This window comes from Adiantum capillus-veneris, chromosome 12 (genome assembly GCF_014529385.1).
Source record: "Adiantum capillus-veneris isolate H3 chromosome 12, ASM1452938v2, whole genome shotgun sequence".
Taxonomy (NCBI): domain Eukaryota; kingdom Viridiplantae; phylum Streptophyta; class Polypodiopsida; order Polypodiales; family Pteridaceae; genus Adiantum; species Adiantum capillus-veneris.
In genome coordinates, this window is record NC_140942.1 from 105874204 (window position 1) to 105890909 (window position 16706).

General features: G+C 43.1%; 1 protein-coding gene across 1 annotated transcript; it reads right to left on the reverse strand.

Annotated features, from left to right (window-relative positions):
• Window positions 1-5704: 5704 nt before the first annotated feature.
• LOC147446264 (clavaminate synthase-like protein At3g21360) lies at window positions 5705-8322 on the reverse strand. Its single transcript, XM_086525526.1, has 3 exons — window positions 7860-8322; window positions 7306-7568; window positions 5705-6447 (listed from the first exon to the last, which is right to left on the reverse strand). Exons 1-3 carry the CDS (start codon window positions 8238-8240, stop codon window positions 6075-6077), a joined length of 1017 nt encoding a protein of 338 aa, XP_086381652.1. The 5' UTR covers window positions 8241-8322; the 3' UTR covers window positions 5705-6074.
• Between the last annotated feature and the right edge of the window lie 8384 nt (window positions 8323-16706).

Below are 16706 nucleotides of genomic sequence, written 5' to 3' on the forward strand. Positions count from 1 at the left end.
AAGCCCACCAACAACCAAGGAACTATGACTAGAGATGTGCTGCTGAATCTGCTACCCACGAATGTGCAATGCAGTCTCATTGTCAGGCCTCACCAATGATTATCCACAAACGAAGTGATCACTTCACCATTCATCGAGAGAGAGAGAGAGAGAGAGAGAGAGAGAGAGAGAGAGAGAGATTGAACATCGTTGTTATTTCAAAAAAGAAGAGAAAGAGAGAGGAGCACCAGACACTGCCAGAGATTATTGTGCAATTTAAATGTTGACAATATTGTTTATACAACAACAAACTTAACAAAAACTTATCTTTGGCTTCAAAACCTTTTGTTGAGACGGCTTTGTAGGCTTCAAACTCCGAATGATTGCGACTTCTGGCTTACACCCTATAGGGAAACGCACTTTGCAATTGGCTTACACCCTATAGGGTAGTGCGTGATTTGGCTTACACCCTATAGGGTAGTGCGTGATTTGGCTTACACCCTATAGGGTAGCGCGGCAATTTCTTTCTTTTCTCTCTCTCACATGGAAAATTTCTCTCTCTCCATGCTCTCAATAGCCTTCAAGGGCTCTCTCTCTCTCTCTCTCTCTCTCTCTCTCTCTCTCTCTCTCTCTCTCTCTCTCTCTCTCTCTCTCTCTCTCTCAAAGTCTCAAAGTCTCCTCTCTCTCGAAAACTGAGAGCTTTCTCCCACAATAAGGTCTCCTCACTCACTCAGCCACGGCCTGTTATGGAATTGATATTTTGTTATCTATTGCAGCTGACAGGTGGAAAAGATTGGACCGAGCTAGGCTTATGCGAATGGAAATATATGTACAATTCGCATAACACGTCCTCTTCTCATGCCATTATGCAGAGGGGATCTCTCTCTCTCTCTCTCTCTCTCTCTCTCTCTCTCTCTCTCTCTCTCTCTCTCTCTCTCTCTCTCTCTCTCTCCTCCTTCTCTTCCCGGCTATGGTATGCACCCCTAGTGGGTTTTAATGAGGCCAAAGGCATGTTTGATTCACAACTAGAGCCTTCTCGCTCTCTCTCTCCTATGAGTCTCAGCAGGGCCAAGCCCTCTTCCTCCCTCTATTTTCAAGGCATCCCACAGAGAGAATCATTCTCTCTCTTCGTTTCTCATTAGGGCCGAGCCCTCTCTCTCTCTTGCTTTGCAACAAGGGCAGCGCACTCTCTCTTTGTTTGTCAACAGGGCCAAGCCCTCTCTCTCTTCAATTATGCAAACAGAGAGATATCTCTCTCTCTCTCTCCTCGTTTAATCCTCAGCAAGGCCGAGTTCTTCCCTCGACTCCCCTCTTGGCTCTTGACTCTTGGCTATTGCCTGCATCCCCCTCTGCAACAGTGCCAGGTCTCATTCTCCCTCTATGTCTATACCGTCATGGTCTCGCTAGGACTCTCTCTCTCTCTCAATACAAGGGAGCCCGCTCAGACAGCCCCTCATCATGGCGTCCCAAACCCTTCCTCTCTCCTCGCTACAAAAGAGAAGAAAACCTGAAGACGTTCAACTCAACGACAATGACATGATCGTGCACATTGCAAAAAGAACAAAGAGAGCGTGAGAAGAGGAAAGTACCACCCACTTATTTGTTGTCAAGCGTTTTGTGAAGGAATCTATGAGCATCATTGTGTGTGTGTGTTGTGTGGGGGGGGGGGGGGGGGGGCGTCAGAGATAAAGAGAAAGAGGTTTTTCTCTCTTTGTTTCGATTGAAATTTTAAAAGAAGGGGTGAGCTCAAGATTTCCTTAAAGAAGATTGCCATATTTGAGAGAGAAAAAGAGGGGGGCGTCCTGCTTTCAAACCGAATCGACACAAGAGGAAAAAATAATGGAGGTCACCGTCTCATGAGAGACGAGGGTCTAGATGTTGAGTGAAGTGATGCTCACTTTGCAATGCATTGTGGAGTAAGAGGGATTATGCACAACAGCTAGGGCTTTTGAGAGTGAGAGAGAGTCACCATGGCTGAGAACGATGATGGGAAGTTTGCTCGAGTTGGAGGGTGTGAACCCACACTTACATTTTTAATTAAAAAAACTAATATTCATGAAGACCATTTTTTATGCATGGTCGAAATAGGGCGATTCATGCTAACCTTGAAGGTCTTACGAAAGTAGATAAAGTAATGTTTTCTTCTTATCCACTTTTTATTGCTAAAGGACTTGGTACTCTTTTTACTTTTTCAATAAGAGTAAGTCTGAGTAGAAAACCAATCAAAATCTAAATTCTTTACCTTGAAACTTGGTATGGAGATGAATTTATAACATTTGATTATTTTTTCAAAGGAGCCAACCTCTCTCCCTTTCTCCTCCTTAGTAGGAAGAGGACAACAAAAGAGATGGCATGCACTCTCTTACATATTGTTTTTCTCCCTCCTTCATTTTTAGGTGAAGTAGTGGCGACATTTGTTTTTTTCCAATCGCTCTCTTAAAAAGCAATAGATGACATCACTCCAAAGGAGCTTTTCACAAGTCATAAACCTATTTTCTCACATCTTTAATTGGTGTCTTTAATTGGTGTCGCTTATGTTCATGTTCCATCAAAGAAGAGGACTTCAGGTGCTAAATACAAAGGGATCATGTTTTGTGGTATGCGTCTCCCTCCGAGGATTTTGGTCTTGGAATCCTACCTTGGAGGATATTATTCTCTCCCGTGATGCTTGGTTTGATGAGATTAGAGTTGGTCTTCATGAGCTTCTTCATTCCAGTTGGTATTGACACATTCCCACATGTTAATATGGTTCCACCTCTTCGAGCATCTCCAACCCCTGTCACTACCATGACCCCTCCCAACCTTGTTATTGGTCCCTCTTCACCCTCTCCATCATCAACATCCTCTCCCTCTACATTCGCTAGTACCGCCCCCTTTATGTCAGTCCAATTGGGTGGTACTTCATCTTCCACATCCCCTGCCATACGTATTGAGCCCAAGGATCATAGTCTACTTTGAGATATTGGTCCTTCAGATTCAACCATCAATGATCAAGTTTCTACTCAATGGGTGACTCGTTGTTCATAGCAAGTAAGTTATGTTTTGATGTCACAATTGGATGAACCAAATTTTATAGTGGAGGCTATGTCTCAAGATAGCTTCTATTGAGGACAATCATATTTTGGAGGACTTATAAGTTGGATGGTCAGAGATGAATCTTTATGAGAACCAACCCCCTCCGTTTTATGGAGCATCTTGCCATCTTACCACGGGCTATTCAAACTCTCATAGTGCTATTGCTATGTGTTTGTGTGGATAGACTGAACACATTGACGTTCCTTATCACTTCGTTTGGGATAACATTGACGATGGTCACATCAATTTAGGGTATTATCCCACCAATGACGATCTTCCTCACTAAGCTTCTAGCTTGACCTCGACTAGATTCTCTTCTTCACTGATGGAATTGTACAACCCATTTGACGTGCTGAAGAGAAGGTATTGGAGATATGCCATCATTAGTTCATAGGATCCGGCCTAGTTTGCATGGCATGGTTGTAAGGACATATCCGGTTGTGTATTTGCATTGTAGTCCATTGACCCCATTTTGGTCCTATGCTTCCATTTTGGACGCCCCCTATTTTTGCACATTTCTAGGTCATCTTTCTAGTTTAAAGGTGAGCATGTGCTCTCATTCTCATTCATCCATTTATATAAGTATTCTCTTTTGTCAGTCTCTCTCTCATTCTCTTCCACTCTTTGTCTTTCAGTGTTCCGCTCCTCACTCCTTCGCTAGACTTGGCCACTACTAACAAATATTTATACATGGAATCCCACCTTTCTGTGTCTCTGGCAACGTCCAACCACTTGCTATCTTTCAACGAGGGTTGCAAGAATATATGCCAGTTTCTTCTCGTTAAGGAGCAGGGACTACATCTCCTTTCCACTCTTTACTTCACAAGGATATAATGCGATGAACCCAAACATTACAAAGAGATTGATTGATTCCCAAGGCCTCTACCCATTTGCATAGGCAGGCTCTCTCTAGCTCACAAGAAGGTTTGGATAAATTCTCACAATAATTCCCACATTGTGACTTACCTTAACATCATGAGCTTTGGTGAGGCAGGCACTGCTTACCTAGCTAGGTACGATTGGGGGCAGGGGACCGCCGGCCTGGTGGGGGGGCTGGCAGTCCCCTGCCCCCAATCGTACCTAGCTAGGTATGCGGTGCCTCTCGAGCAGAAGCTCATGATGTTGTGCATTGTATGGAAATCATTGTACAAGACTCCGTTTTCCTACATGAGAAAATTTATATATCTTCTTCTTCTTCTTCTTCTTCTTCTCTCTCTCTCTCTCTCTCTCTCTCTCTCTCTCTCACACACACACACACACACACACACACACACACACATGCAGACACATGTACATCATTAATGTCAGCAATAATAACATTGGAGTTGAAAAAGATATATATGCCTTCAATAAAATCACATGCTCAATAGAAGAAGCTTTACCAATTAGACTATATGATACATGTAGACATGTGCTATAATCTATTATTTGAGAAGAACATTAGTTTGCATGTATGCAGAATTATACATCAAGTCATTGATGAGTTTCATGCCAGCAATGTCGTCTCTCTTGCACATACTGTAGGGGTTACAAAGGATGTAGAGCAAAGAAGCTTTACGCCGGATGCAATGCAAGCACAAGAAAATTTAGGAATTTTCTCATGTAGGAAAACAGAGTCTATTTCAGTGTTTTTCATACAATGCATAACATCATGAGCTTCTACTCCAGAGACACTGCATACTTGCCTAGGTACAATTGGGTGCAGGGGACCACCAGCCCCCCCCACCGGACCGGTGATCCCCTAACCCCAATTGTACCTAGCTAGATATACGGTGCCTCCCTCACAGAAGCTCATGATGTTGAGGTAAGTCACAATGTGGAGGTCAAAACTTCTTGTGAAGGTCCATCACTCTCCAAATGCGAGCAATTTAGGTCACACAATGTTGTGGGTTGTTTGTAAAGACATAGAGAGAGATAATTTTCGGTAATGTAATCCTTTATTTGCCTGTACATTGTAGGCCTGTTTACAAAAGAAAAAATTCTTCCCAAGCTTCGTCTTACCGTAAATCATTCCAAATTCAATTCATTTTCATTACGATATGAAACATACTCCACTCTCATTCAGTCATGTACCATTGTGTCCACCTTCAATCCACAGCTTTATACTCTTAGCCAACAAATCCAAGCTATGAGATTTCTATGCATTCTATGGATAACTCAAAACACATCTATTTATCCATGAAACTAATTGGATTGATTGGGTGTGGAGCAGATTGTGCCCTTGCATGAATTTCTATTGCAATACTTACTGGATATAGCGCTTGTTTCGTGTACCATTGATATGAATCCTAACTAGCTTAATTTTTCGAGTAGCCACTCTTATTTGAGTTATAATCCATTGGCTTCCTACTTTGATAATGCAGATCCATTTGAGGTAAGATGCACTCAGTGCGTAAGTGTCAGTGTTTGGTAGAGGAAGTTGCTAGGGCATGGGAGCTTGGCAAGAAGAAAGGTGCTTAGCAGAAGACATTTTGGACTTTAGAAATGTGTAACTTAGGGTCTTGATTTAGATTGAAAAGCCGCATCATTTAGGGCCTTAGGGTCTTGATTTTAATTAACATGAGAGTATGAACCGTCTGATATTTTCTTGGGAACCTTTTGCATATAAATAAATCACACAAGTTCAAGCTCAAAACACAATAACCAAGAATATTCCGAAGTTCAGGCTGTCATCAAGCCTTGTTATTAGATACAAATCTATATTACAAGCTTTAAGGATGCTAAACCTTGCATTCTAATAGTTGATATTTACAAAGGAGCAATTCTTTGCATAGTTCAAGGAGGTATAGAGAAACCTTAGGGAAGGTTACCTATAATATATATGTGACTTATCCCTTGGGTTCTATTACTAAAACCCCGGGAAGGTCACCTATGATATATGTGCCTGTCACTCTCCGGTTCTTTATTATATCAAATACAAATATGTCAAATTATGGCAAACACAATTAGAGAGGTGCTTGAGAAACAAACCTGAGTAGCTGTCATTAGCAACCTCCTAGAGCGGTATGAGAAAACCTTGATTACTTGCACAAAGTAACCAAGATTTTTCGCGGAGGCTTGTAAGCTCTCCTACCATGCAGCACTGAAAAATTATCCAAAATCATTAAGTCCCCTTGCTTCCAAGGAATGTCCACACTATTCTCCTCTAGGATCTTCTGGGAAGTCTCAACTGCATCTGCTAGCAATGGGGACCCATCGCCAAAGACCACATCGTACGGGTTCTCGAGAGATATTCCCATTTTGTGGCTTGTGCTAGTGTAGAAGATTGTGATTGTGTTGCACCAAGCATTGTGTTCCCGACCGAAATTTCTTGTGGCCTTTGCAGGTCCAGTGACCATTTTCATGTCGCCTCCTGGAAGCCATTCCACCTTCGAATTGAATATCTCTTTGGCTCTGAGAACATAGAATCACAACCCACAAGAGATTAAACCCTCTTTCTTAACCTTCCAATTCGCAAAATGTTCCACCTTTGTCAAGTGCGCATCCCTAATTGTGTTTTGTCGACCGGTGATCAAGCCTTCACTGTCAGCACATCAAAACTCTGCACACGAAATGTCGTGACGCAGCACCCGCAAACAAATCGAGGGCATGATCAAAACGGCCAAAGTAGATAAAAATGCAACCAAGCTAATTGAGCCCCCTAACAACTCCTTGAAGACAGACCCAAATGCATAGTTAATCTTGTGTTCCAATCTCTTAATCTTGGTTTAACTTCACTTTGAAGGAAGACAGACACAGTTTTCGTCTCTTTTGAGAAGCTTGAAATCGATGTCCGTCTCTTTCAAAGAGCTTTTGAATTGGAATTGATGTGGCTACGAGTCCCAGGGCTTTGAGAAAGATAGGTTTGCTTTATCCAAAGCCAGTTCAACCCAAGAAATTACCCTCTCAGATCTGGATGCAAAGGAGCTAAACTTTGTCTGAGCTTTTACACTATGTAGTTATAGATTTGAAATATATATCGTTTTTACCTTCTCAACTATGGCATTTTCCTTCTCAGATCACAATGAAAAGGATTTAAAACCAGCTCAATAAATTAGTTTCCACAAGCCTTGAATACGACTTAATGAATCTATGCACCCACACGTCACCTTATCACCGACTAAGATCCAATGAAAAGTACTGCTACCAGGCTACTTCGGTAGTGGTCATGCGATGCATAGTTATCAGTTACATATGCAACTATGCAAGGCCTTTTGTAACTATGCTAACTTAGAAAGAAACATGAAACATAATAAGTACTGTACTACCGACCTTTCATCTGCCTCTTTCCGATCACTTGTCCCTAACACTGTCGGCCAACCTTGAAGAGAAATATAACGGAGGTCCTTCTCTAATGGTTGAACCTTCAGGTAAAGCAGCCCTAAATCCTCTAGTTTCTGCACAAAATCAGGGCACTGCATCCATACACCCTGAGTGACTTTATGGCTCATAACAAACGGTGTCTGTCCCCTTTCCAATGGAGGCGTCTCGCAAAAGAACAGAACTTTGGAGGCCCAAGTTGAGACATCTGCGATCTGTAATTTGTTGTAAAAGAGAGATAGATAGGTCTTAACAATAAACAAAATGCACACACATAAATCAGAAAGAGATTGGTTATGCCATTTCCCTCTTGAAATAACAGGTCTTGAGTTCAACTCTCCTCGTCGGATAGATCTTTAAGGTCTCTAGGGATAGTTTCCTACGACATTAAAATTCTCTTCCTCTCTCTCTCTCTCTCTCTCTCTCTCTCTCTCTCTCACAAACACAAACACACACACACATGTACATGCATGCCCACAAGTGTTGAAGAATGTGGCCTCTCACACCTGAGACATTTCATGATGAAAATTGATGAATTTATCAGGATCTGCGTCATTGGCCGTGTAGACAGACCCTACAACATGGGTGCGTGGGGCAGACCCAATATAAGACATCGTCTGCCAGCCGAGAGACTCCACAGCAGAGTATAAATCGGAGCCATTGCGTAGCGGAAACCCGTGAAGGAGGAGGGCGCCATGCTCTTTGAGCTTCTGCTCCAAGAAAGCCCGGCATGTGTGGAGTAGCTCGCAGGCATCAATGGCAGACTCGGAGGGTGAAGAAGGCGTGAGCACCAAAGGAAAGAGCTTGCCATCCACTATGCGCTGCTCTGGCAAGCGAGCTTCTGCTAGCAAGGAGCTGCCTGCTCCCTCCGTTTTGTCTGCCCCCATGCTCCCTATATTATGCTTCGCTCTCTGAAGTCGATTTTGATTAGAGAAGCTCCCTCGTCGGTTTCCCACGACAGGAGGATGCTATGCATAATGGACCAAAAATAAACGACTTAAGTACAATGCTATGTACAAATTGTCAAGAAAGGTGAAAATTCACTATGGCCTACATAAGGCTATTGACAAGAATTTCGTAACAAGGTGAACACTTCAGAGTGGCCTAAAGAAGGCATCATTTTTTGTTGTAATAAATGATTATTAGAATACATTTGACATGTTAATGGTATGTGTTCTAAAAAAAAAACGTGTCTCAACTTAATATCGTGTCGTTCATGGCTAGAAAAGTACATTTTTTCTAGACAGTCAAAATAAGAGGAAACTTGAAATTCTCTCGGTTTATAGGTCAAATTTTGAATCTTTTGCTGACAATTACACTAAAACTTGTGTAAATTTGTCGGTTTTCTTAAAGACAAGCTTAAAATCTAGGCGAGATTTTTTAATTTTAGCTGATTAAAATACACTAGATCCCAATTTTTTTCTAACACTGGTGTTGTTTTCAATTTCAAAAATGTCATTTGAGAGCAAGGGAAAAAGGAGAAGTTCCACCCCGAAATAGAGAAAAATAATGTAAAAACCTGAAAAATAAATCTAATTTTTAACATTTCCTCTATGCATACATATTTCAAGAAAAGAAATTTTGTATGTCTGTAAAAATGTTTTTTTTCGAACACTTTGATGGGGAGAGAGAGAGAGAGAGAGAGAGAGAGAGATGCACATGCGCGCACACACACACACTCATTTTCATAATGAAAATGTTCAAATGAATATAGTAAGGCTTGAAATGACTTGAAATGTCACCTATAAAAGTTAATGTGAAGGTGACCACTTGATGGTGAGAGAATTGCACGTTTTTCTCTACCACTTTCCTATGGCCTTCTTGGCCAATAAAAAACTCTTTGAGAAAAATAGAAAGTGATAGAAAGTGACACTATTATTTTCAAACATGTAGTGTCACAATACAATACTAGTAAAACGGCGTCGCCTTTCGCGGTGGCATGGCCCTTCTTACCCTCAAACCCATTGCTCTTACTTAGCCTCTCTCTCTCTCTCTCTCTCTCTCTCTCTCTCTCTCTCTCTCTGTGTGTGTGTGTGTGTGTGTGTGTGTGTGCATTGTTCCTCAGTCAGTCCGTCAATTGTACAAAGCCTCCTCATTCTCGACAGGTCTCGCTCACTTTCACTATGACACGCATGGTATCTATAAGGTTTCGATTTGTCATTGCTCACAAAAAATGCATTTGTCGCATAATTTCATGTTCATCATGCCACTTCTTTCATAATATAAAACTTCCCAAAATGTAAACATAAATGCTGATAGCACCAATGATCCTTGCACCCCATTTTCCAACGATGTACTCTTTGAGGTGCTAGAATTTGCGGAAGGATTGAAGTTGCACCTAGCTTTGATAGGGGCCAAGATGGTGGTACCAAATGCATCAGTGCTCATTAATGAGAGGTTTATATGTTTCAAAATGATAGTGACTACATTGCACACTACTATTGGCACAATTTTTTTCACGCTCTCAATTATCTTTCTCATCAAGTTGTGGCTTGACGTTCTCACTTGCCGTGTAATTGCTTGGTCTTCTAGGTCATTTTAGCATTTAGAAGATGCAATTAAAAATATAGTTAACATTTCATTCCAACTCTCAATAATGTCTCTCTTCTTTTTTTTAAAAACTTAACCGTCTTGGGAACCCATTTCTTAAAGCGAAGCCAACAATGATTATTTTGTTGGCTTGTGGTAAAAAAGAGTCTCTAGTAAGAAGAAGTATGCTCTATCCCCCACAGCGCAGAGTGAAAGCGAGACGGAGGAGTACACAGAGAGGAGCACGAAAGGCCATATCAAAATATCTCTCTCTCTCTCTCTCTCTCTCTCTCTCTCTCTCTCTCTCTCTCTCTCTCTCTCCTTAGTGGAGTATTTCCTAACCTGCACGCTTCATGATCGTATCACCCTGTGGGACCAAGTAGGTCATGTCCAACACACAATCGTCTTCTGCGAGACATGACCTAAATAGAGCAGTGCGTCGGACACCATTTTCGACATAGAGAGAGCATTCAGCTCTGCACTCGTCTGAGCAAGACATTCGCACACCCACCTCTAGCGCGCCATGGCTTTGTTAATCATCACGATTATTTGTTATTACCCGGGCCCTTAATCAAAATACTGCCTTTTTGCCCTTGCTAATAGTCGCGATCTTGTCAACCTCTCCCTTGGCCTTTTAGCGAATATTATCCTTTATTACGATATCCCTTTTGGAAGGGGAGTTTATTGCTCTCTGTTTTTGTGTGCCACTTAGTAATGGAACCCGGCGCGTTAGTTGTAGGCGAAGATATTGTAAAATTTTCATAGATGTTAGCGGCCGGTAAACTATCCGAAATGGAGTTAGCAGTGCCGATGAAGGCGACGGCTTGGTTTTGAAACCGGTACATGATGCAGAAATGTCGAGCCCCAATCTGCCGAAAACCTCAACCATGAAAGATGACAAAATTGTACCGATTTGGAAAAGCGCCTTCTGAGGAACCAAGAGAGAAAATGGGCTCAGCTCAAGGGTGCAAATTCGAGATTAAAACCCTCAAAGACAGGGCTCCTCAGGGTCCCATATGTACGAAAGTAAATAAGGTGTCAAGTGCATCTGCAGTTCGCAGGCCAGGCATCTCGTTTGCTAGCATACTTAAGGGGCCTAACTCCAAGGATTATGGTAAAGGCTCAGCAGAAGGATTTCCGAGTGAAGGAGATATCGAAAAACTGCAGAATACAAGAGCTAGACTTCAGTAAGAGCTTAAGGAAGTCAACAAAATTATCGAATCCGGCCCTAACAACAACAAAAGAACTAGCTCCCAAACAGAGTACAGTGGGCTGGTGGAAGATGAGCTGGCAGATCGGGTCTTTTTTGCTTTAAAAAAGTCTTTGCCCCAGCAGGTGGAGGTTGCCGAGGCTATTACTGTAGCAATATCACCAGCAATTATCAAAAAATAGTTAGCCAAGCAAGCTAAGCTAATGCTTGTATTTGGGTTCAGTGGAAAAATCCCGAGATGATTCAATGGCTACAAGGCCCTCAGATTCTTGGCCATGGAGGGGTAATTGAAAGTACTTTTTACCTAGCTAAAGGATTCTGTTCAATGAGATTGAAAGAGGCCTCCGATGTGGAAAAGATCCTTGACAAAGAGCCCATAGTCTTTAATAGGACTATGATATGTGTGGTGCCTTGGGAGCCAGTGTTCGACTCGGCTGAATCTTTACAAGGGTTTCATCCGGTCTGGGTTGAGCTTGTGGGTCTGCCTAGTTGGCTGTGGGAAAATCTTAAGATGCTTGCTAGCCAATTGGGAACTCCCTTGTTTATACCTAGCAAGAGAGGGTTTGGTAGAACCTCAAACAGGGTTTGTATAGGTTAGGATGTGTCTAAAACGCCACCTAAGAGCATGGTTATCAATGTCGGAGCAGGGCTAGTTACTATTCCGCTAAACTTTGGAACATACTTTGGGGCATGTTTTGAATGCAACAACTTTGGACACTTTGCCAAGGACTGCCCCTTGAAGTCTAATGATACTGCAACTCCGACAGCACCAGCCCCCAGTAAAATGGATTCCCCGATGGAAGGGTTGGAGAAGCAAGGAGGCAGTAGCGAAGGGGTAAATGCAAAGAAGGATAAAGGAGGTATGGTATGTGACAAAATGGATATTAAGATGCAGGATAATATTGTGGAGGAATTGATTCCCATACAATGAACTTCTGAGGTGCAGGCAATAATAATAGGATCAGCACTCCCGCTGCTACCCCCAAATTTATGACAGTGACAACAGTGACGGTTGTCCAAGTCCCTGGTCGTCTGAAAAGAGCCAGAAGAGTGAAAGCAGTGGCAAGAGACTCCAAAGTGCTTCAAGTCGTGCCAACACTTGAGGTGAAAGGATCTAATTCATCCTCCACCCCTTCGAAAGGAGGGGGGTTCACTGTCCCATTGCACAATCCATTTGCAACACTGCAAGAAAAGAAATCCCCTGACTTAGAACCCCCGAATTCTCTTGTGACCAAGGAAAGGGGTGGGGGGAATGATTCGGATGCTGAAGAATTTGTTCCTCTATCCCAATGAACCCCTCATTAATGATGGAGTCTCTCACTGTCCAATCTTGGAACGTAACGGGGTTGAAAACTCGTAAGAAGAGTACCCTTTTCTGGGAGGAAGTAAAAAAGGAGAAGACAGTCAACTGCTAAGCCATCCAAGAACACTACTTAGATGCCCATAGCAAGAGAAAACAGGTGCTAGGAAAGAAACTGGTATTCTATAAAGAAGGAAGTAACGGTTTCAGTGGAGTCCTCAGCATTGCGGACAGAGAATTGGAGCCGAAGTTGGTTCTTAACCACCCATCCGGCAGAATCTTGGGAATTAGAACCAGATGGGAAGGGCATCCCTTCACTGTTGTAAATGTGTACGGCCTTGCAATGCAAAAGAAAGAGCTAAAGTGTGGATGCATCTTAGAGATACTCCTATTGAAGGTGAGTGGTTGTTGGTTGGCGACTTCAATATGGTTGAAAAGAGCAGGGATAGAACAGGATCCTCCAGTATGTTGGCTGGCTCGGAAAGATCTAAATGGAAAAGTTTGTGCGAAAAGTGGGCGATGATCGACTTATGGGAAGTCGGCCCATGGAATAGCATGCCTGGGTTCACCTACACAAGCCTCAAGTATGCCCGCACTGCCTCAAGGCTGGACAGATGCTATTGCTCACACCAAGCTGACTGGATACCGTCGTTGATGGAGATGAAGGTAGTCCCAACAAAAAGCCTTTCGGATCACATTCCTCTACACATACATTTTAAGAAGAATAAAGGGGAGGGGAGACCCCAAGAGGTGAGAAAAAACTGTTAGTAACAGAGGCACACCTATTCAAAGACCCTCTTTTCAGGAATCTAACTAAGAAAGCACAGGGTAAGCTCAAAAAGATGTCGACCTCAACAAACACAATGCGTGGGACCTCTTTGCTCGGAGCATCCAAAAAGCAATCAAAACCTCGGGCCCCCAGTTCAAGAAAGCTAGGGAGGTACACCTTCTGCATCTTACAGCGGAGGTCCAGCTGCTTACCTCCACAAAAGCCAATGGGCATGCTACTGAGGAGGAGCACAAACGATGGCTCGAAGCCAAATCTAACCTTGCTAATGAGCAGTTAGAAGATATCAAAAAGGAAAGGCTTCTCTTGAGGGAGACTTTCCTTCAACCTGAAGCCTCCAATCAAATGCAGTTTTTTAGGGATTTAAAAATCAAGAAGAACCGGGGCCACGTCCGCTCGCTCTATGATGAGAAAGGGACAACAGTTCATAACCAGGATGAGATGGTTGGTCTGATGTTGATCTATCTTAGTCAAATCATTGGACGGCCAGAGATCCAATCCCAAGAAGTGGAAGGAGCCAGAGGGACCTTACTGTAGAGTGTCAAGAAGGAAATTCCCCACTAAGAAGCTAATTGCTTGGAACGGGCATTCTCCGAAGACGAATGTTCAATAGCATTGCAAGCCCTTGGCAAGGAAAAGTCCCCTAGTTGGGATGGGATGACAGTGGAATTCTATAGAGAATTTTGGGATGATCTTAAGGCCCCAATCACAAGATTGGCCAATAAAGGCATGGTCGAAGGGTCGTTGGAGGTAAGTGTAAAGAAAGGGCTTATCAAACCCATCCCAAAACAGATCTGATGTTCTCAACTGAAAAATCGGCGTCCTATAACGATGATGCCGGTGGCCTACAAAATTATAGCTAAATGAGTAGCCCTCAGACTAGCCCCCTTATTAACCAAGATCATCTCTCCCCATCAACATGGGTTCATAAAAGGAAGGTCCATTTACGATAACATCTTGGCAGCAATGGTGGGCATCGAATACGCAACTGTCACAAAGCAGAAGTGCATTCTACTGCAGTTGGACCTAGACAAGGCTTATGACAAAATAACATGGACATATATAGAAGCCGTCATGGAAGCTCTGGGCTTTGGGCCTTGCCTATGTCGGTTGGTACGCGTACTGGGGGCTGGAAGTCAATCAGAGCTCTTGTTCAACGATAGAATTGTGGACTCTTTTGAGGTCAAAAGGTCTATTAAGTAGGGATGCCCTCTGGCTCCCTACTTTTTGCAATGGGATCACATCCTTTAATTACGATGCTTGAAGCTAGTGCGGAACGAGGGGAGTTGCAAGGCCTTACTTTGCCAGGAAATAGCCAACTCCTAGCAAAACTTTTTGCAGACGATTCTCTCCTCTTCTTGAAGGCGTGCCCCCAGGTCATTAGAAAATCTCTAGAGATTGTACAAATATTCTCAACAGCTTCGGGGTCTCAGTGCAATATAGAAAAGTCAAGGTTCATCTCCCTATCGAAAAATGACTCATTTGACCCTTCTGTCTGGTCGGGGGAGATTGTCACAAATGGGAATATATTCAGACATCTGGGAGTCCCCCTTGGGGGTGGACGTGACTCACAAGCAAAGATTTGAGTGGGTGCTTGAAAAAATCAAAACAAAAATGAGTGGGTGGGAGTATGTTCTTCTCCCATTCCCAAGTCGGATAAAAGTAATGAATGCCTTTATGATTCCTTACATTGCCTTCACTAGCCTGCTTCTCAAGATGGCTAAGTGTCACTAGAAAGAGTTCTTAAAACCAGTAAAAAGGTTTTTATGGAAAAACAACACGAAATCCTCCAGGCCATGGCAATGGGCCGGGTGGGAATCAGTTGCTCGATCGGTGAATCAACGAGGCCTCGGAATTCTCAACTCTGTGGCCCATGCAGAAGCTTGTTGCGCCAAGTTTGTTGTTTCCCTAGCTAAACAGGATCAAGTTTGGGCATTCATGGTCAGGGATATGATAGAAGCAGCTAAACTTGGCTCGGATGGTGGAAAGTGGAGAGGGGTGGAGGTTCATGACAAACTGTTAGCCCCGGAGTGGTCTACCTTAAGACTGGGGGCAGCTCAGGAGAATTGATAAGAAAATGCAAGAGAGCACCTGGAGTCTTAAAGTGGGGGGAAGAAGTCAGATACTTTAAGAACTCCATTTTGCATTGGTCCCCCTGGTTGTCCAAAGTTATAGATCTACCACAAACTCCCTATTGGATTAAGACGGCCAGGAAATTGAATAATGAGGGTTTGGAGCGACTTGGGCACTTTTGGGACAATGGCAACAAGAGTTGGAAAACCATTGACCTTCTGGTTACTCGGTACCAACTCAATAGGTTTGAGGTCTTGCGTGTCCACAAAGTGATGAAGGAGCTTGACAATTTAGTGATGCTAATATGTGATTCGGTGTTTGACTGGAATGCCTTGAAATGGCCTGGAAGTAGTCTCTTAGAAAAACCCCATCCTAAAAGCATCTATCAGACAATGATGCATAAGAAGAATTGTTCTAGGCCCCTAAACAAGCTGTGGAAAAAGAAATTGCCGGAGGAAAGGTGGGAGCAAGTAATGGAGGACATATGGAAGCCAAAGGTTCCGCAACACATAAAGGTCTTTCTATGGAAGGTAATGTGGGGCGCTCTACCGACGGGGGTGAAGATTCAGGAGAGAGGGATTGGGTCAGATCGATGCTTGGGGTGCAGGATGGCTAGAGAAGATCTGGCCTAGTTATTCATGGACTGCCCAACTATTAAAGGCCTTGCAGGGAAAATATGCAAGTGGGTCCAAAGAACATGGAAAATTAGTTTTTTCAAGACTGACCTATTCCTTGGAGGCAAGAATTCAGGAAGTCCTACCCTCCTCGTCAGCACTCAGATCGTCAAATACTTCTTCTTACATAATGTATGGCAGACAAGGAACCACTGTGTGTTTGAAGGAGTTTCGGAGGTGGCAAGCTTCACAGAAATTACTCAAGAAAGCAAAGTGCTAATATGGACGCTCGGGCGCAAGCAACACTCGGAGGATTGGTCTAGGACTATTTGTGCCTTGTTGTCAGGAGATGGAATGCCTAGGACAGGGGAAAATATTGGCCATCAGTAAATAAAAGATCTCAAAAGAACAACTTTATGGACCTTGCGTATCGAGGAGGAGGCAACGGGTTGGTGGGGGTGGCTACCCTGATAGCCGATGTAATTATAGTCCCTCGATGATGTCATGGCTCAGCAAGAGCATGACAAGACCTTGTAAATTTTTGGGCTGTTCAATATAATTCACTCACAATTGTGAGTTTTGCTATAAAAAAAAAAAGTGAAGCCAACAATGAGTGAGCATGAGCAATCTTTATACAATCAATCAATAACCACCCAGACTCTAGAAACGTTCCTTAATGGTCTTTACTCTGTTGTAATATCTTCAAGAGTTTCATATTTAACTTCAACATCCTCAACATCTTGCACACAGCCAATAGCTTCAAGCGTTTCTCCTCATTCAGATCCAATCTAAAAACGCTTGCAAAAACACCTCCCAGGAAAGAAAGCGGCTCCTTGAGGG